The 22,639-nt window shown below is 41.5% G+C and overlaps 1 protein-coding gene across 1 annotated transcript; it reads right to left on the bottom strand.

Annotated features, from left to right (window-relative positions):
- Positions 1-11,492: 11,492 nt before the first annotated feature.
- On the bottom strand, positions 11,493-21,794 carry LOC308295953 (GTPase IMAP family member 7-like). The gene is made up of 5 exons (XM_080739032.1): positions 21,717-21,794; positions 17,029-17,072; positions 16,274-16,939; positions 14,403-14,471; positions 11,493-13,183 (listed from the first exon to the last, which is right to left on the bottom strand). The coding sequence occupies exons 2-5, from the start codon at positions 17,063-17,065 to the stop codon at positions 12,639-12,641; spliced, it is 1,317 nt and encodes a 438-aa protein (XP_080595158.1). The 5' UTR covers positions 17,066-17,072; positions 21,717-21,794; the 3' UTR covers positions 11,493-12,638.
- Positions 21,795-22,639: the final 845 nt, after the last annotated feature.

Raw genomic sequence — 22,639 nt, 5'->3', positions numbered from 1 at the left:
CTTCATGTCTTGTTGGCTTGTCTCCTGCAAAAGCACTGCTAGGAAGCACTGCAGATCTCTTCTCTGGCTGATCAAAACAATAAAGGTTTGTGCTTACTTACATCATATATCTAATTCACATTGACTGTGCTGCTTTATCTTAACTAGCTGGTTAGCAGCTATAGTTAACCCTAGCTAACAGCTTCACAGTGCAGTCAGTTTCACTGGTTGGCTTGCTATAGCTTTTGTTGCAGGATTCAATGGGAGTGCATAAGTCAGTGGTTCTCAAACCAAATGGACCTGTTATGGGTCCATTTGGTTCCAACCACACTTTGAGAACCCCTGCATGCCACAGGCCACCATAACTCTGTACACAAATGGAACCAAATGGATTTGGTCCTTACATTGTATTTTTATTTATCTACTATACTTATAGGCATTTGGTCCTTAATCGCCCTCACTTGTTTGTTTGTTTTTTCAGCCTGGAACCAACATGGTGGAGTACCTCAATGAGGCCAGGTATCCAAACGGGAACCCTTCATCCTGATACCGGGCAACGACTTTCATCATACATCCCATGACTTTGCCATTATTGATGGAATGGCTTTAGAACATGACACACCGCTTCAGGCCATCGATGTCTGCTTCAAGGCCCTCTTTATCTTTGACATCAAATACCCAAAGAAGTGTGAGTGTGATCTATGAAATTCCAGGACATGAGTCCAACAAACTGGTAACATTTCTTCAAACTAGAAATGAACTCAAATTAAATTGTGATTAAATGCTAAAGTGACAAATGTGTTCCAAATGGGTTCCAAATGTGTTCCGATTTCCATATTTGTATAACAAATGACTTCAAAGAATCCAGCATGGTTTGTGTTTATTGCTTTATGTTTTGCATGACCAAATCTAAGATGTATTTTGTTTTAGGTTTGTAGTTAAAATGTAGTTTAACCGTAAGGTCATAACACATTTATTGTACTTGAATAAACCTATATTCTTTTTAATTTAGCCTAGGATTGGGTAAAGTATAATAAGTGAAACAACCCAGAATTGTTCATAATTTGACCCAGCATTTGGGTAGAGTACAGTATATACTAAATAATAGTGGTTGACCCAGCAGCTGAGTAAAATATTCTATACCACATCCTGGGTAAAATTAACTGCACATCTGAGTAAATTACTCAGATGTGTAGTTAATTTCTACCGAGGATGTGGGTAGAATATTTTACTCAGCTGCTGGGTAAAAATGGACCTACCCATCTTGCTGGGTAAGATTTACAACTCCTAGGTCGGTGCAATAGTTATCCAGGGGTCGGGTAATAATACAACCCAAATTGGGTTATTTTTAACCCAGCAGTTTTTAGTGTGTACATCATAATTGTTCTCTATAACTATAAATATAACATAAATATTCTATTTATTCCAGAAATATCTTTCAAACATTTAAAAAAAACAGTGGAAAATTTTCCACTATCAATTTTCTTTTTAAAGTTGTCAAATATATCAGTCATTTCTTTGTATATTTAGGTTATGGGTCATATCTTCCATGTGCAACTTCAAAGCCTACAAGCCAGACAGAAATGTAATTGTCAACGACAAAAACGCAATTAAATTGTTGATCGCAATTATTTGAGTGACAATTACTACATTTTAGTCAGGAACACTCCCGTCAAAGTAGGTTTAACATTATTGCATAAATGGAATACAGTTAGTCTTGGCGCTTGAAGGGCTCCGCGTTCGGATGTTCCCTGAATTTTGTGCATGCTTTTTGAGCAAGCTAAGCAAAATCAGGGAACGCTAAGCAAGAATAGGGATACAATAGCAGTAGCAATACATTGACATAATAGCTTATTCCGACTTAATCACAAGTATTTGAGCTTTGCCAGACTGATCAAAGGTGGAGGCTGGGGTGGAGGAGGCAGCTAGCAGCGAGTATCCCAGGCTTCGGATAACCAAGAATAGGTAGAGAAAAAGAGCCATATTTAAAGGAGCCTTCCCTACTGAACGAGAGCTCTGATTGGACTATGACAGTGTGATGTAATGACCAGCAGATATGTGAATGAGGAATGGGAAAATAGCTGACTGACAGCTCACTACAGCTGGGCGGAGCTAGACTCTTGTGTTCTGCATAAACTAACGCTGAAGCTTCATTGATCCCCTATAGGGGCAATAACATGAGACTCATCACTGTCGACTTGGCTCTCTGGTTACCACAATAACCCCCTGGGTGCCATATCTCACCGCTCCTCCGCTCCTCCTTTCCTCCTTTCCTCCTCTCTCCCTCGAGAAAGCCTTTCCCCCGAGAAAGCCTGGTGACACGAGGTTAACCACAACCAGAACCTAGAGTTCTATGATGAGGTGAGGCCACCTCATTCAGGAGATGTCTAAAAAAGACAGAAGTGGCCGCACACACTATAGCCAAGTGCCAAACGTTTTATTAGGACATAGTAACAAACCAACGTTTTGGCAGCACAGCTGCCTTCTTCAGGGTATACAGAACACATTTCAAGTCATACTTAAATACGGTGCCTGGGATCCATACAACCAATCAGATGCATCTGCAAGAGCACGGGTTCTAATGGGACCTGTCCCTGTGATGAAGGCAAATAGGGATCAGGTGCAGTCTCTCACATTAGCTGATTAGGGAGGGGTTATACCTCATGAGTAAGCAAGGTGAGAGAGAAAATCTGGAAACTTAATTCCTTGTCATCATGACAACTATACATGCAATATATACAATACCAATCAGAAAAAGAACCATTAAAAATATTTGAGTGCAATGCAAAACACAATAGAGATTACATATCGATCAAAGATATAGCTAGAAATACACTTTTTATGTCCTGAATTTAGCTCTGTTCCCCTGAATAATCTGAAAATGCACCTCAGAGGTAGGTAGGCAGCCTGTGAATCAGAGAGGGGAAAAAAATTATAGGATTAGATAGTTTTAATTTAAAATAATTTACACAAATATTTCTTTAATGTAAAAAAGGTTTAAGATCAAAATCTATATTTAGGCCAAAGGGAGTTAAGGTTTTTAGAGACTGAATCCACACGTTTTTGCAGTAACTTTTCCATCTCTCCCCCTCTCCTAGGTACTGTTACTTTTTCTATGCCAATATACTGCAAGACAGGGTGATTGGATTCTACAAAATGAGCAGCAACAGGATAATTAAGATTCTTGCACCTTGCTGCGATGCTCTGCTATGCGTGATTTAAGTTCATGTGACGTCATTCCCGCATATGCTTTGCCACAGGGGCAAATTAGTAAGTAAATGACTCCTTTTGTGGAACAGGTAATTACCCCTCTGATGGGGATCTTTTTCCCACGTTCATTAAAAGGTTTAATAAAATAATCTACAAATGAGGAAAGTGGTGAAGTCACCGAGTCAATTCCTGATACAATAGGGCGGCCTGGGGGTTTGTCAAAATAATTTGTGAAGTTTAGGTAAGGTGTAAAACACAGGAGTCTTGGGGTGCTGATTATTGAGAAAATCAAACTCTTTTTTTGTGATTTCACCAGCAGAAAATAAATCTTTTAAAGTGTCATTTACTGTGGCTTTAAAAGTACCAATTGGATTACTGGGAAGTTTTATATGAGAGGTTTCATCCAGTAATTGTCTATGAGTCATGACATTCAGTGGCATAGTCAGATTTATTGAGCAACACGACAGCGCTGCCTTTATCGGCCTCTTTAATAACTATGGAATTATCAGACTTGAGATCAAGCAACGCTTGCTTCTCGTCTTTGTTAATATTGCAAAACGTTTTTGGTTTGTTCTTATCGTGCAAAAGAGACATCACGTCTTGCTCAACCAATCTACAATAGGTTTCTATAGATGGGTTGCGATTACTAGGAGGGATAAATGTGCTTTTATTTCTAAAGAGAGTCAATGTAGAAGTCACATTAGAGTCAGGAGGAACCACCTCTGAATCACCACTTGACATAAAGAATTCCCTCAAACGTATATGTCTGAAGAATCTAAACAAATCTACTTTCACATCAAACTCACTTGATTGAGTGGTAGGAACAAAACTTAGACCTTTACTAAGCAATGACAAGTGTGCGTGGCTAAGCTCCTTACTTGACAGGTTAACGACATTCAGTCCCGGTGAGACCTGCTGTACGAGCGGGTCTGTGGTCGCCGGGTAGAACCCGTCTGTGTTTTTGGCCCCGCCTGGTTCGCGTTTCGGCCAAAAGAGTTTGATTTTCTCAATAATCAGCACCCCAAGACTCCTGTGTTTTACACCTTACCTAAACTTCACAAATTATTTCGACAAACCCCCAGGCCGCCCTATTGTATCAGGAATTGACTCGGTGACTTCACCACTTTCCTCATTTGTAGATTATTTTATTAAACCTTTTAATGAACGTCTTCCCTCATTATGTGAAAGACACGGGTCACATGATGAATATTGTTGAAGCCCTTGAACCAGTTACTGCAGATACCATTCTTGTCACCCTGGATGTAGATTGGCTGTACACTATGTGCCCCATGAAGGCGGCTTCCAGGCCTTGGAACATTTTCTATTAGAGCGCTCTCCCTCAGCCAGACCCTCTAATACGTGCATTGTCACACTGGCTGAGCTAGTCCTGACACACAACTATTTCTTGTTCCAGGATGACTATTTTCTACAAAAGAGGGGAGTAGCCATGGGTTCCCCTATGGCACCTAACTATGCAGGCCTTTATGTTGGGTTCTTAGAGAAAACAAAGATTCTTTCTAACCAAAATCCTTTTTTTCCAAATATTGTTCTTTGGAAAAGGTATATTGATGATGTTTTTCTTTTATTTTGTGGCACAAGAGAACAACTTAATAATTTTTTCTTGTTTGTCAATTCATGCTCAGATCATTTGAAATGTACTATGTCCTTTGATTTTCATTCATTGAGCTTTCTAGATCTGTTGATTACCAGGGGAGAAGATGATATACTGTACACTGACCTTTACAAAAAACATACTGATCGAAATAGCCTACTGAGGGCAGACAGCTGTCATCCACTGCCTCTAAGAAACAACCTTCCGTATAGCCAATTCTCAGCCCATTCTCACCCCCTCTGTGTCACCCTCCCGACGCGTTCCCAACTCGCTTTCTGCTTCACCCGTGCGACGCTTTGGAACGCTTTGAGCCACATTCGGACGCGGAAGCAGTCCCCTGGTCAAGATTTACTATTCTGTCCATAACGGCACGTAATTCGGTAACGCCGCTGAGTCGGCTCATGCGCCGTTCGCACCGTTCGCTGCGGCGACTCGGTCGCTACCGCTCCCTCGGCGGCAGCTCTCGGGGCTCATCGGCGCGTGAGACGGCGCGGCTCCGTCGTTTATAGTGGCGTGAACGGTAACGTCGGGTGGCTGGTAAACCCTTCATAGCGGTCTTGAATCTCGCTTCGGGAACTACTTTTTTTTTCTTTCTTCTTAGACCACTGGCCATACCCAATTCGTCCAACCCTTGACACAGTAGGCAAACCCAAAGCGTCCCATCGTCCGACGCAGTACAGTACTTGACAACGCATCGGTTGTATGACGCTTTAAAGGTGAGAATATGTTGCAATTCTGTTAAACGCATATGCAGCAAACCTGATGATTTGAACCGGCACCTAAATAGCATACAGGCCAAATTTAAAGAGCGAGACTACTCCAATGCCCAGATTGACAATGCCTTACATAAAATTAATGAAAAACCTAGGTCTGAATTATTCCATAGACGGTCAGAAAATAAAGAACAGTCTACCATCTTCTCTACCTGTTATTCCAAATTGTCTGAAAACTTTAAGCACATTATCCATAAACATTGGCATATTTTGAGATCTGACACACAGTTAAATAATACTTTTTCCGAACCTTAGAAATCACTTGGTCAAGTCTGATTTACCCCCTATCAAAGCCCCCACTCAAGCCTTATTGGCACCCATTCCCAACGGTAACTATAAATGCGGCTCCTGTGCTCAATGCAACAGTACTCATAAATGTCATAACTTTAAACATCCTCATTCTGGGAAAAAGATCCCCATCAGAGGGGTAATTACCTGTTCCACAAAAGGAGTCATTTACTTACTAATTTGCCCCTGTGGCAAAGCATATGTGGGAATGACGTCACGTGAACTTAAATCACACATAGCAGAGCATCGCAGCAAGGTGCAAGAATCTTAATTATCCTGTTGCTGCTCATTTTGTAGAATCCAATCACCCTGTCTCCTCCTTACTGCTAAAGCTAAACTTACTGCTAAAACGTGAGGCTTTTTGGATTCAGTCTCTAAAAACCTTAACTCCCTTTGGCCTAAATATAGATTTTGATCTTAAACCTTTTTTACATTAAAGAAATATTTTTGTAAATTATTTTAAATTAACTATACATTTTTTTCCCCTCTCTGATTCACAGGCTGCCTACCTACCTCTGAGGCGCATTTTCAGATTATTCAGGGGAACAGAGCTAAATTCAGGACATAAAAAGTGTATTTCTAGCTATATCTTTGATCGATATGTAATCTCTATTGTGTTTTGCATTGCACTCAAATATTTTTAATGGTTCTTTTTCTGATTGGTATTGTATATATTGCATGTATAGTTGTCATGATGACAAGGAATTAAGTTTCCAGATTTTCTCTCTCACCTTGCTTACTCATGAGGTATAACCCCTCCCTAATCAGCTAATGTGAGAGACTGCACCTGATCCCCATTTGCCTTCATCACAGGGACAGGTCCCATTAGAACCCGTGCTCTTGCAGATGCATCTGATTGGTTGTATGGATCCCAGGCACCTTATTTAAGTATGACTTGAAATGTGTTCTGTATACCCTGTGCTGCCGAAACGTCGGTTTGTTACTATGTCCTAATAAAACTTTTGGCACTTGGCTATAGTGTGCGGCCACTATAGCCATCCTGAATGATTTCACTGTCGTGTGCCTGCACCACCACAAGGACGTGGTGTGCGTAGTATTCCTGTGCTTAGTGAGGTGAGGCCACCTCCCTTTAACCCTGGGTTGATCTCTCCTATTAATAAGTGCGAACGCCTCTCATGTTCGTGGCAGAGACTTGCCAACATCTCATTTCGTCAAATTGGCTACTTGTGTTACTTTTTTAAGATTTTGAAAATCTTTGAAAATGTTCGCCTATATGCTGAAAGTGGTTAAATCATATGCCCCTTATTATGATTATGACAAAATGTCTGTTGGTTGTGTTACTTACTTGTTACATTGCAGATCATTTATTTGCAGAAATGTATAATTGTATTTATAAAACGTAAAACAAAAGAAAATAGCCCTATTTTATAAACGCACGCATGCATGGCGATAAAATGGATTAGAACCTTAAGAGATCCCTCACACATGAGTACACACACACACACACACACACACACACACACACACACACACACACACACACAGTGAGATATGATATGCATTCGAGCTTGTGTGTTGCTGTCCTATCAGAGTAACAACAGAGTGAAATCCTCCCGGTCTGCCCAACATGTCTGCTTTGCTCAGGCCAGGTTCTGTCAGTCTAACTGGTTGGCCGTATATCCGTTAAAAGAACACTAACGTTGAATGTTATCACATCATCACTAACATTGGATATTAGTGATGCGCGGGCCGACCCGGTGCCCCCACCCGCCCGCCAACCCGCCCGCAATGCGGGTGGGTGGGTCAAGGTTTCAGACTCAATTGGCGGGCGGGCGGGTTATCACCACTCTCATGTGCAAAAAATAAATAAGAATAATCATACAACGTTTTGAATACGAGCACGAGCAAGCAAGTTTTAAAATGCGCCAGAGAGCGAGGTGTCTCCTCCGCTCCTTGGTGCGAGGACCGTCCCAATTCCGCTCCTGTTGGGGTCGCGAACCACATTTTGCCAACATTTGACACAACGTGAGCACAGCAGAGAAGATGCACTTATATGTCTCTGTCATCCACTCAAGTCCGTTTAAAAATACTTTGTGTCGGTTAAGTTATATAACCAGCCAGTTAACGGATACGATTTGAAACAACTTTCGCAAGTAAGACAGATTTTTTGACTGAATGAACCAACCACGCTCACCTCGAGTCGCTCCCATGTCTCCAATCTGGTGATTAATCAATAACCAACAGGATTTAATATTGTCCGTCTTTAGCTGTCTGTTTAAAGTGCGAGGCGCTGTATAAATATGATTGACATAAAACCGCCATTCTTACCCCGACGATGCCCCGGCGATTTAGAGAGAACGTCTTTGAATGAATGTCTTTTAGGCTAAACCCCAATTTGAACAACACGTTTCTTTATTTAGCCCATGACAATATTGTGCTACTGTAAACGTTTCTGTAAACCGACTTTGGGTACTTAAAAGTGCCGTATATAAAGATGAGCTATTGTGGAGATGATTAAACATCTTTTTTTAAATGCGGGTTGCGGGGCGGGCGGATTCGTTGATTTGTATATTGTTCTGCGAAGCGGGCGGGTTACGTTCCGTGCGGGCTGTGGGCCGTGCGGGTTATGAAAAAAACCTGACCCGCGCATCACTTTTGGATATATTTTTCCTAATACCAGTAAGACTCCCTAATCGGGAGATAAGCGACCGTCAGGTCAATCATAGCCAATCAAGAGGGAATATGGGAAATGGGACAGATCCATGTTGATGACGTCACTTTAGAGATACTATGTACCGCATTGCGTGATTTTAGGCCAAAATCTGTAGGAGCAGTGTCCAAAAATGTGTTGACAGATTGATGAACACTACCCTGATGTACTTGTGCTGGCTATAAACGTTGTATCCCCTTCTCTTCTCTTCTATTCTATCCAGAAAGAGTCATATGGCATGTATGTATTGCAACTGCAAAAAAACTCAACACTTGCCGGAACACTGAGGAAGACTGAATAAGCTGCCACAGTAAGGATTACAGTAAGAACTAAGAAGTATTCCCATGTACATTTACTTTTATTGATATGGTAAAATATACTATTATATTATATTATATTATATTATATTATATTATATTATAATCCATTCTATTCTATTCAGGAAAAGTGGAATTGGATGCATCTGCAAGATACCTATGACATCTGCTCGAAATATTGATGACTGCAAATAGGCTAAATTAATGTACTTAATTAATGTACTTTCATATTAACTCAGTTAGCGCCGGGCGACTTTACGAGCGACTAGTTCACTATGGCGTTTGGTGCCGAGCGACTCGGAGCGACTTTTATATAAAAGCATTGTTTAAGCTTTTAATATGTGTTTATAGACGGAGCGAAATGGTTAGCTTACCTCAGCTAATGTCCACACGTAAACCGTGAAAAAAAAGGATACGATTATGACGTCACCTTTAAACCAGGGCTTCCTGTTGACAACAGGCCTCTGCTAGCCGTTAGCCTCAATGCAACCATCCGACCCTCACGTAGCTTCACTAGGTCGGATTTTGATTCTGAAACTTTCTGTGTGGCATCTATATACGTCCCGATGCCCATACCAATGGTGGTTTGAGACGATCAAGCACGAATTGAACAGTATTGAGCTGAAATGGTGACCGGCGGCCCGTCCATGTTAAGTCAATGAGGACCAAGTCAGCGTCTCATCCTGTTATGTGGATTTAAACAGGCTTAACATGGGACCATGTCAGTGTATGGTGTATGGTGGTCTCTAGTGGTCATCTGGTGGTATGGTATGCTGGACGTGCATTCGTTAAGGTGGTCTGGTTAAGGTGGTCTGGGGGATACAAAATAGCTATTTCCTGGCGTTATAAGCGCACATTCATATTCATATTTTGGAAATCTGGCCCTGTATGAGTTAAGGACTATATATAATTTGCATATATGACTTGATAGAAAAATCTAAATCAAAATAGTTTTGATGAATAAAACCATGGTTCATCCTGCTTTTGTTTCTGTTTGACGAATTATGCATCAATAACAAACCTTTTCTGCTATACATGTATGAGTTTCAAGCCAATTATTCACGTCTGATCTAAAATCAGGATAGAATTTCAAATTCCCCATGTAGGCTAACCTAGAAAAACACATTTAGTTCAAGTTTCTACCTTGTTTAGTCAAAAAGATTTGCACTTAACCCTTAAGTTCTGTTCGGGTCATTTTGACCCGGTTTACATTTTAATTTGGAAAAAAAAGGTAGAAGTTTATGTTATTTCCACCTGAAACTCACTGGCCTTAAAGATTCTTCTGAGATGAACATGTAAAAAAAATATTTTTGCACTACACCCATGCTACACCCCCCTCATATTTTTTGAACCTTAAGTGCTGTTCGGGTCATTTTGACCCGGAAGCACAGATATACACAGTATTAATCCAAAACACAGACACACAGTCACCCCCACGTCTAACACCCTCCTTCCGAACCCCATTCTGATTTTAATTTTTTCCTATAAGCATGAGCAATATTGCCCAGTATTAAATAAAGTAGTTTTTTTTACATGAATTTTAGCTAAATCAGTAAAAAACGCCTAGCTCTTTCAGTGTTTAATGTGATATAGCAAAGCAGAAATGCAAACATTTACCATATATATTATATGAATTGTTTGGTATTGAGTCAAAGTCAATGTATCATGATGATTTGTTAAGTTAAAATTTATATTAGTGTTGTTTTTTTTAAACCAAATATCCCCCGGGTCAAAATGACCCGAACAGAACGAAGGTGTAGTGAATCTGAACAGAACTTAAGGGTTAAATAGATGTCAGCCTTGCAGTGGTGGCCATGTTGGATTTCTCAGTTTTGAGCCATTTAGGAACATTTTTGAGCATTATATACAGCAAATTTTAATACCCTTAGAACAGGGTTAGAAAATTGAGAAATTCAGCCTAGTCTAATATGGGCATAAAAGGGATTCTGTTAGGGATCTCTGATAAATAGGATGTCTTGTTTAAAAATGTAATATTTAGTTTAATATCAAGGTAATTGCACAGCTGTTAGGCTAGCTGTCACTGATTGGGTCAGACCTGTTGATTCTTCCTGTCCTTTGATGCTTTGATTGATCAATGTTTATTGTGTTGTGGCATGGGTAGCTGTTGTCTGTCAAGGTGTCACAACTGTCACATGTACTGTAGGGTACTGTAGGCCTATATAACTTTCTGTATATTGACATGAAGAGACAATATTCTGCGGTTCCACCGCTGAGGTGAGGTCAGGCCTGCGTGCTCTGACTCTATACTTGCCATTCCTGGACTATGCTGTTGCCTGCCTGAATAAAGCTGATGGAAACATACTACCTCATCATCTCTGGATTCCATGTTCTTTTATATTTTAGTAAAGGTTCTATCTTTCTTTTATTTGTATTTAGTCTGAATTTCTTATTTATCAACATATATGGGCATACATGGGATTGTATCCCAGATGATGCCCTGTTAGGAGAACCACACTAACAGAATCCATATATGGCCAAGACAGATGGCCATTTTCACCCTTAGGTGTCTTACTGGTGAATCAGACTCTTAACATGAATTCGAAGTACAAAATATGGACGTAGCGAGCTTAGTGAATGAGTCCCAATATTCATTTATTTAATTATTTATGAACACTGGTGGATGAAGTATTCAGATTTTTTTTTATTAAGTAAAAGTAACAATACATAGAACACAAAAATCCTGTACATAGTTTGACTTGAGTAAAAGTATAAAGGTATTGGCAGCAAAATATAAGTACCCTAGATCTGCTATTTTCAAACAGCCAAAGAATAGATTCTTGTAGTAGTAGTAGTAGTGGTTAAAATACCTTACAGTACAAGTATACATGGAGTGAGTGGGCCTCATTTGCTCAGAGTGTGACAGATTAGAACCTTGCACTTCAAGATTCATTCCTAGATCGTATCGGCCCACTGTATGATTCACTTTGACTTAGCGTGTGGAAGGAACACGTTATTCCAACCAGTTCCTTTCCCCTGGGAAGAGGCCGGGGGGGGGGGGGGGGGGGGGCATTATATTGAGACCAGGATTACTGCATGTTTTTGTGAGGGTATCTACCCTAGGAGACAGAGGAATGAAAACTCCACACAGAAAGGCCCTTTTGCCAACCCCACCTAGGGTGTGGGCATTGATGACACGAAGGAGAGAACACGCCCCCAGCGGGAATCGAACGCAGGACCTTCTAGCTGTGAGGCGACAGCGCTACCGACTGTGCCACCATGCCACCCTGTATGGCACACTTTGACTTTGATTTCAGAGTTCTGTTTGTGGAGTGGGCCTAAAGCTTCCCCCACCGTATGACGCACTTTGACTTTGACTTCAAAGTTCTGTTTGTGGAGTGGGCCTAAAGCCTCCCCCACCGTATGACGCACTTTGACCTCTGAGTTCTGTTTGTGGAGTGGGCCTAAAGCCTCGACAACTCTGCCCTACAAAGGCAGAGTGCAGTAACTAAGTTTTTCGGACACACCGACTTATTCGTGTCGCCCAAAGGTCAAATTAGCCTTCATGATATTGGGGGATGAACAATTAGCTCAAGAACATATATACAATCAGTGTAATATCACTTATATGTCTATATCTCATTTGGCTGATCAGCTGTAACACTTTTAAACCCTGGTGAAATATATGTTTGTAGTTACTGCACTTTGATTTGATTTGATTTTATTCAGCACATTTTAAAAACAATACAAAATATATTCCACAGAAATAGAAAATAATTAAAGTGCTAGGAGGAGGCAAGAAGCCCAAAGGGCTTATACGAGGCCTCTACCTAGTACCTATACGGCCTTCGTAGGGCAGGATTCACTGACATACTTGTAATTCTGATTTGTGTAGTGAGCATGGGGCTTCGAAGACTGTATGAGTGGTGTGGAGTGGGCCTAGAGCTCCCCCCACCGTCTCCCGCACTTTTACTTCCCAATTCTGTTTGTGGAGTGGGCCTAGAGCTTCCCCCACCGTCTCCCGCACTTTTACTTCCCAATTCTGTTTGTGGAGTGGGCCTAGAGCTTCCCCCACCATCTCCCGCACTTTTACTTCCCAATTCTGTTTGTGGACTGGGCCTAGAGCCTCCCCCACCGTATGACGCACTATGACTTATGGGTTTGTCTAAGTTAGTTCTTATGTAACTGCTATGAAGGTTTATCAACTTCCAGGGCATTGTCAAGGAACTCGTAGAGCCATAAGGAGAGTATATGGATGACTGGGAGCTATAAGGAGAAGGAGTGTATATGGATGTCTGGGAACCATAATCAGAATCAGTGGCTCCTGAGAGGGAATATCTCGAAGACCATCTCTGTTGCAAGTCAGCTTCACTCACTGAAATAAGATGGAAATGAGATGACATATCATACAATGTGTTTTGACAAGGTTGATGATTGATTTTTCATTGTGTTATCTTGTATAAACAAAACAATATGAAAATGAAATAAATTAATATGTTGTTAAAACACATTATAAGAACAAAGTGAACACATCAGTAAAAACATTTATTTTAAATTATCTTAGGCCTGCAACCAATATACAAAAGTATTATTTGTTGTTAATACTCAGAAACACTGACTGCCTCTTCAATACCAGATCGCAGCAAATGGTTGCAAGTGAACACATATTCTGGACAGCTGGAGCATGCAATCATTTTGCATGTCTTATTTCCAGGTATTAGACGGTAATTAAACAATAACGCCACCATCTGCGCTGAATGCCAGCATATACAGTATAGGGCTTGGGCTAGGGAATGTCTATATGTTAACAATCTGGGAACCCATTCTGGTTATCACACCTAGTGTGAAGTGACGGTGAAGTAAATTTCATTAAGCGTCCCGCTAGCCAATCACAGCACGTCCTGCAAAGCTTGGGCGTACAAAACTTTGAGACGTTTGGGCCGAGATATCTAGGCCAGATGTAGGCCACGCAAAGTTCCACGGAAATCGCACGCTGCATTTCTGATTTCAGGCATTTCGTTCAAAATTTAAATATCCTGCAAACTTCGGAAGCCAATGTTCGCCAATTAGAATGGAATATGAAATATCGGACAGATCCGTCTTGAAATAGAGATACTGTGTATCAATTTGGGTGATTTTTTGGACATAATCTGATGGAGTAATATATCAAATAATGTGTTTTACAAAACTCTGCAAAATGGTGGCACTAAAACGGAAGAAGACCTAACCGGTCTATCTATTTTGTAGTAAATTCTGGAGCGACCAAAAATGAGTGCAAGCTACTTTCTTTGTTCCTGGCGCTGTTACAGCCCCATGTGAAAAATGTGGAGCAGAGTTTCTGAATTGGCAGTCCGGGAGTGTGCAGGCTGGGAACAAGGCTAGGGAGTGTGTGTGTGTGTGTGTGTGTGTGTGTGTGTGTGTGTGTGTGTGTGTGTGTGTGTGTGTGTGTGTGTGTGTGTGTGTGTGTGTGTGTGTGCGTGTGTTGTACATTCCGAGTCAAGTACTATCATATGTCGATTTGAACATATCATGTAGTTGTTGTTGTCAGCATGTTGGCATTGTGTTCAATAAAACACAAGCAGATGAATACTTACTGTTTGGTGGAATGTCTTTACTTCGTGACTTCTTGAGTGGCAGTGATGGAACTGATGGACTCCAGTAATCTACAGTAAGAAAAGATCATCATTGTTGATCATTGTTCATTGCGACCGTAGGTTGCAGTTAACTATGAGAACCAGCATCTTGTCCGTACTTCCTTCCTTCCTTACTACCTTCTGTAACGCCTCAATTTAGTTGACATTGTGACATCAAGTGACATCACGTCATCAAAGATCAAACCCTGGATATCCATAGAGACGACTGGATCATCACCTAGATCTCCATATGGATCTGACATCTACATCTGATTCCCAGATGATGCCCTGTTAGGGCAACCACACTAATTGAATCCCTTTTATGCCCATGAAAGGGGTCAAGGACTGAGAGACAGATAATGACACGCACAGACGAATGTCTGCGGTCTCACAGAACACGGCTGGTTCTACATACATGTATGATGTTAGACGTCATAGGACTTCACATCACCCCCTGGCTCCACCAGGCGCGTCGAGCGTCGCGTCAACGGCAACGCTGGGAACACTCCCATTTTAATCAATGAAGTGAGCTCCACTGCCGACGGCGACGTCAACGTCGGACGCTCCGGTGACGGCGTCCAAACTCGAAAATCGCCCGGTTCAATTTTTTGACGGCGTCCACAATGTCCAGTCATGTATAAATATTCTGATTAAATGCATTGTATAGACCTATTTAAATGTAGGCTATATACGTGCTTTTCTGCTGTTGGCTATCCATTCACGTCATTCACAAGGGTGACTAGATGTCCCAAAAATAGCATATTTTTTTAATGTAATAATTACAGTGGTCTTCTTTGATAAAATTATGTAAACACAACAGGCTATAATCATGACAAAACAAAGTGGTCAGTGGTGCATTGCTGCTCTCTGCTATGAACATAGTGTGCTCTATACGTTCACATTCAGGTCACAAATAGTTTTATTCCTGTTTGAAAGTGATTTGTTGTTTTGGAAATGGGCTAAATTGGACATAGAATGAATACCTCACAGTCACAGCCGCTGCGCTGCGGTGGAGCCGGTCGGACGTCAACGTGACGGCGTCAATGAAGCCGCCACGACGCAGAGCAACGCGACGCCGCCAGTGGAGCCCTGGAGTAATGAGTAACCGAGTAAGCATGTCTGGGGTCTCACAGCACACGCCGAACTTTTGCACACGGATAGCTCAGATTTTTGCTTATGTTCGTGCTTCCCCTGCTGTTACTGTACTTGCACAATCGCACCCGTAGCCACGTAGTCTCTGGTAAATCTGTGGCGCTGTTCCTCACTCTGCCAGCCAATCAAATGGCTAGCTCACTTTTGCAGAAGCAGCCATATTGTTTTTCTGCGGACAGGATCACAGACTGGCACATACTGTATGGGTTTATTTAACAAAAGAACGCAAAAGTACATACTTAACACATGTATGACATAGTGTTTAGTCAGAATGCTATGCTGGCCGCGTTAGATTATGAAAATGGTTATGGGATGTCTTTTGGACTGTCCAATTTGTTTTGTATTTTGCATATCCGGTTTAAAGCGGATGTGTGAGTGAAATGATCGGATACGGTAGGCGGGATCTAAACCCAGCCTGAACAGTAAATTGGACGCTATTAACTGTGCACATACTGCTACTTATCAGTGTGACGTTGTCTGATTAGCCGTTTCTTTTATTGATGTATGGCCCAAACGACTCCATTTATAGAGATACTCTGTCTGATACAATAGCTTAGTTCAATTAATTGATTATTATTTGAAACTCTGTGCTCAGGTCAGGATTATGTTACATAACAATGTATTATCTTAAAAAAAATCTTATATTTAGCAATTAAAATCCCAACATTTGCTGCTTGTACCTGTATACGTCACCATCGTCTGCAGTGGTGGTGCGCTTTCATCCAGTGTTCTCCTTTTCTTCTCAGTCTCCTCTAACACTCTTCTGTCTATCTCAAAACAGCCCCCTGTACCTCCTGCCACAATCTCTATCTTTTCAATCAGCTCTGTGACCTGAGTGTCATCACCCCTGTTCCTATTGTTGAAGACATGATACCTGTGCCCACATTTCTCTACAAGCCTCTGAAGGGCCTCTCCTCCACTCTCAATGTACTGCTCAATGGATCTATCACCTATAGCATCTCCAAAAGTGAACAGTATGATAGTGTGACTCCACACTGTCTCACCAAAAAGCTGCATGTGTTCCTCTATTGATTTATAATCAGAGGAATCAGCTCTTAAAACCAGGAGGAGAGCATGTGGTCCTTGAGGACACAGAGATGCACTATGAACTATCTCCAGTTTGGTCAGCTCAGACGTTCCTTTTAGAGAGTCATGAATCCACCATCCCGGAGTGTTGATCACAATGACCTGTCTCCCTGCTACGTCCCCCTGTCTCTTCTCACACTGCGCTGTTCTCTCTAGCTTAAACTCCTCTGAACCCAGGATGGTGTTTCCGGATGAGCTCTTCCCTGACATCTTATATCCTAGAAGTATAATTCTCAGCTCGGAGAGGTTTTCAGTGGGGCCTGCAAATAAAAGAGGAATAGTCCTGAATTATCTCAAATGTTAAAATATTCAAAACGATATAATACATAATATCAATTGACTGATTAACCTGAATATGAAGCCATTTCTGCGCATTGAGTGGTCATCTTCTCCCTAAAAAAGAAAGTTGAAAACAGACTAAATACATTTGTTTTTGATATTCAAGCCCTAGACCAGGGTTGCCCGAAAGGCGCAAACATTAGTAGCATTACAAAGTTGTATAAAGAACCTGAAAACCTAGTTCTACCCTACCTTCAGGTAAATAGGAGTTACCCAATTTACGACCTGAACAACCGGAATACAACCAAACAACGTTAGGAAAGCCAATAGACTAAATGCACGCACGCACACGCACGCGCACGCACGCACGCACGCACGCACGCACGCACGCACGCACGCACGCGCACACACACACACACACACACACACACACACACACACACACACACACACACACACACACACACGGAAGTTTGGTACACTGTGGAAACAATAGTCTAGCACTGTGAGATTACCATTTATTCTGTAACAGCGCAATCTTTGACAAGGATGTTAGCAGCGGTGGCCGCTCTCCATTCCGACATCCTGCCATTCAGACATTGACTTCTAATTGTCTGAGTGGCAGCACTTCCATAGAAGTTAGGCTTAGGGTTAGGGATAGGGTTAGTGTCGGAATGGGGGGATGCATCCATTAGCAGCCTACATGAATGACACCAGTCAAATCGTCATGAATGGAATACCTGGATATTAATTCGCCCCATTACTGACGTGCACAGCTGTTCTGCAAATAACCCAAATACGAAATATATGACATTCCACCGCCTGCACACATTTATTTGTTATTTGATCCTCAAAATGGATGCATGTTAGGTTACATCTTGAGCAGCTGTTATATATACTGTACATATACTGTAGTTGCCACTGCACTAGTGTTAGAGTTGACTAATCTGAGCAATAATCATTGTAATGAATTTGCATGAATCTCTTACTTTGTGATTTGAAATGGCATTTGAAATATATTTGCTTTCTACTTACACTTGTCAGGAGTTTTCAAAACAAAACAAAATTATTTTTTTCCCTCTCTCTCTCTCTCTCTCTCTCTCTCTCTCTCTCTCTCTCTCTCTCTCTCTACTTCCTGTTTCCTTCTGTCCCCCTCTCTCTCTGAGATAAGTAAAGCTGGGTATACTCTCTGGGAGAGAACACAAATGAAGAGAAGGAGGGACTATAGGTGCAGAGAGAGAGAGAGAGAGAGAGAGAGAGAGAGAGAGAGAGAGAGGCCCAATTCCAATCCGTTGACTTGCTGACCCACTGAGCCAAAGTCAACGTGCGTGTTCAAGTTTTTGAGATCTTTTAGTATTTCAGCATGAATGATGATGCATTTTGCATCATAGCCTATGATGCAGCATGATGCATCATGCAAAATGCATCACTAGTCATGTTGAAATACTAAAATATCTCAAAACACAGATTGAACACAAAAAAGTGTTGATCGTGTCCCAAACAACAATAAACTAAGATCTGGTTGTCCCAGAGGTGAACTGGGCCTTTAAGTCAGTGAGTCAACAGGGCTTAAGGGCCTCCCAGACGAAATGCGATATTGCATCAGATCAGATCTCGTCCCCGGGGGTTTATCGGTGTTCATTTCAAACGACAGCGATCCTCTGTCTTGAAATCGGGCCCGGTATATCCCGCTGTGCCAAGTGAAATATCTGATACCCTTTCAATTGAGCCAGATATCCTGGATGACCACCCCTAGCGATCTCGGGCCAGAGATGAGTGGGGAAAAAGTTTTATTTTATTTTTTCTGGCAGTTGATTGAATAAAGAAACAAGGCTCCAGCCTCCACGGTTTGAGAAAGTGGCAGCGGTTCTCAAACTATGTGTCCCGACCCAACGTGGGGTCGCGGATGGTGCCATGGGCTCGCACATTGGCGACCAATAGAATAAAAAATAAAGAATGAATAGGTCTATAACCAAGAAATGCTAAAAGTGAAGTCGTTGCGACCAGCGTGAAGCCAACGGACACGTTACCAGCCTACTGTGTAGGCTATAACGTGTATTTGCCCCTTTCCTTTTCTTTTTTTGCGCAGCCTATTAAGAGTTTTTTTTTATAGGCCTATATATTTAATGGGCCCAACCACCCTATTCTACCACCCTATTCTATATATCAAAAAAGCCTTTCCCCACACGTGGGGATATATAATATTGTTATATTTATATAAGATAGGCTAATAATATATTTGGCTTTTGGTTTGGTTTGACATTTAATTACCTTGAGTGCTGCATCTGTGATGTGATGTAGTCCACATTTTGAAGAATTAATCCGGTTTTAGGTGATATGCAATACCCTGACAGTGTAATGGAACTAAATGAATCCTACATGTCCATTTTCCTTTTTGGACAGTTGGTTGAAGGCTTGGATGAGGCGGTGGGACAGTCAGACCGACAGAGTTCAAATTTAATCTCTCTCTCTTTTTTTTTTACTTGGCCTTTGAGCGCGGAGAAAGGCTCACCTGAAAGCATTCTCACTGATTAGGCCTACTTTTACCATCACTGCTCAAATTAACTGTTAATCAGCGTGAATAGCCGACTTTCAGGTGTGTATCTGATCAATAGGAAATTGCCCATTAGGCTACATTCTGCATGACATCAAAGCGACATGTTGCGTGAGAGAGTTTGAACTTGAACATGGGCTTTGCCGACCAAAATAAATAAATAATGAATAGGCTATATTGTTGTAACCAACAGCGTGAAGCGAACAACGCGTCCTCTCCCTTTCCACACACACACACACACACACACACACACACACACACACACACACACACACACACACACACGCGCGCGCTCTGTTTTGGACCATTGAACAAAGATGGATAATGATGAAAGGGTTCACTTTGCGAACGGGACATGTTGGATTGGATACAGGCTACTTCAGTGGAGAGACGACATGGAATTACCACCTACCAGCCAACGTGAGTAGGCCTACATTGCCGTGCGTTTCATAAAACTATCCATTAACTTAAATCCACAATGCAAAGCTGCAGTATATGAATTTGAAGATGGAGATGTCCATCCCAATGTCCATACATGGTGCGTAGGACGCACCGCACCGTTTATTTCAGCCGTAGGCTACATCGTTATAACATAATAAAATTAATTAAAAAGGGAAGAAACATATGGACCATATGGAATAATAGCCTACTGCCAAGGCGAACTCAACTGTCAAACCAAACCTTGCCGTTTTGACGCCGTAAAAGGCGCAATGATGTGGGGCCCGCGCGTAAAAGTAAAAAAAAAAAGAAAAGGGAATGGAATGTCTCTGACATATGACATTATATGAATAATGTGGCCAAACCTTGCCGTTGTGACGCCGTAAAAGATGATTTGACAACTCCAAGCCAAATATATTATTAGCCTATCTTATATAAATATAATAAAGATATTATATATCCCCACGTGTCCTCTACACTGCATGCCTTGTCGCCAAATGACTGCGCAGAAGAAAAAAGGGAAAAAGAAGAAGCTATAGGCCTAGGCTATAACGTTTTTGAACAAGTGATTACAACATTTTAGGGAGAAAGTAGGCTAAAGTAAAAAGTAAGTAGGCTAATAATAATAATAAAAGTGTAGGCTATTCTATTGTGAGGTGACAGAAAATAGCCTACACTCTGCGCAGCATAAAAAAAAGGGAGGAGGATCTGGCTTCATATAATTTGAAGCAATCCCGTGAGCTCATTCAGACGACAATAACTGTAAAGGATTCCTACCCGATGACCCGACAATATCAAGCTTTTTTGATATTATCGTGAGTGCTCCCGACGAGTCCCGAGGTCATAAAAAAGCTAATTAACATAATCCGATCGTGTCGGGGTACTGTTCAAGCCCAAGACCGATTCCGGGGCCGACCAAACGATTTTCCCGGGGGGTCCTCCCGAAATCTGATCGGGGATCCTCGGCCCCGGGATCGGCTCAATGTGTACGGGGCTTTAGGGAGGACATTGGAATTCACCCAGAGAGTGAGAGCGAGAGAGGGATAGGGAGAGAGAGTCACTTCCTGCCTTGCTGCCTAAATGTTACGTAATCGGTGTTGTTTGGAAATCCAGCTCAAACTGGATTTCAAGTTATCTAAACAACACAGAGCCAACATTTATTTCTTATGTCCCAACATCATTAGAAAAGAATCTGGGCAATCCCCATGTTTCTCAAAGTCAAAGTTAAATTGTGTTTGTCCCTGTGTTGAGGTCCTTCAATATAGGATTAGATCAGTTTTTTTTATAAACTACAGGAATTTTAAAAAATCTGCATGATATAGGCTTACTTTCATCACATGAAACCTGAAGCCAATTTGCTTCATCTTCTAATGATAGCCTATAACGTTGTGTTTTATTACACATTAAACACACATGGTCAGGCCCCGGCCAGACCACTCAAAGACAGCCACGGAGGAGACAGGAGATCCCCCAGTGCTCTCACACACGCACAAATACAAGAGACTGCAGCACACACACAGAACTCTGTGCAAACGAAATATACAACATTATACGACCGCCTTCACAAATTTATTTGTTATTTGATCCTCAAAATGGACGCATATTAGGTTACATCTTGGACAGCTGTTATACTGTATACATACTGTAGTTGCCACTGTACTAGTGTTAGAGTTGGCTAATCTGAGCATTAATCATTGTAATGAATTCACATGCATCTCTTACTTTGTGGTTTTAAATGGCATTTGAAATATTTGCTTTCTACTTACACTTGTCAGGAGTTTCTCTCTCACTACTTCCCGTTTCCTGAATTCTGTCCCTCTCTCTCTCTCTCTGAGATAAGTAAGGCTGGGTATACTCTCTGGGAGAGTCGGAGAGAACACACATGAAGAGGAGGAGGGACTATAGGTGCAGTGAGAGAGAGACAGAGAGAGAGTGAGAGACAGAGAGAGAGAGAGAGAGAGAGAGAGAGAGAGAGAGAGAAGAGAAGAGAGAGAGAGAGAGAGAGAGAGAGAGAGAGAGAGAGAGAGAGAGAGAAACGTAATCGGTGTTGTTTGGAAATCCAGCTCAAACAGCTCAAACTGGATTTTCAAGCTATCTAAATAACACAGAGCCAACATTTATTTCACCTCAATCCATAAGTGAACCACAAATACAAATGTCACTGTTTATTGCAGGGCCTTGATCCCTTGGTCTTGAGAATATCAGGAAGTAATATTAACAAGTTTTATCTAGGTCCTGGGAGTCACACCTTTTGATATCTGGTAGTAGGGTGTATGTGTGTCTGACAGATTTGATTAATTGCATTATTAATTGTACTACAATTTTGGAGAGGTGTGCTCTTTGATGAGGTGTCATACTGTCATCGTTATCCTAGCAACCCCCCCAACCTCCCCCTCCCCTCTACATGTCCCAACATCATTGTGGGCTCGCCTATAAGGCGAGCACACTTTAGATATTGTCATTATTGTGGGCTCGCCTATAAGGCGAGCACACTTTAGATATTGTCATTATTGTGGGCTCGCCTATAAGGCGAGCACACTTTAGATATTGTCATTATTTATTTATTTATTTATCTATCAGGCAGGCATATCAAGTATCAAAAAACTTCGGTTCCTTTCTACTCCTACATACTTAGTGAGAAAATGAAAATAAAAACATCAATGTGTTCAGTTTACAGTGGCGAAGTGTG

The sequence above is a fragment of the Nannobrachium achirus genome (genome assembly GCF_963921795.1).
Source record: "Nannobrachium achirus genome assembly, chromosome: 12".
In the NCBI taxonomy this organism is placed as follows: Eukaryota; Metazoa; Chordata; class Actinopteri; order Myctophiformes; family Myctophidae; genus Nannobrachium; species Nannobrachium achirus.
Note: the sequence above shows the minus strand (reverse complement) of the source record. Positions and strands in the feature narration are given on the sequence as shown.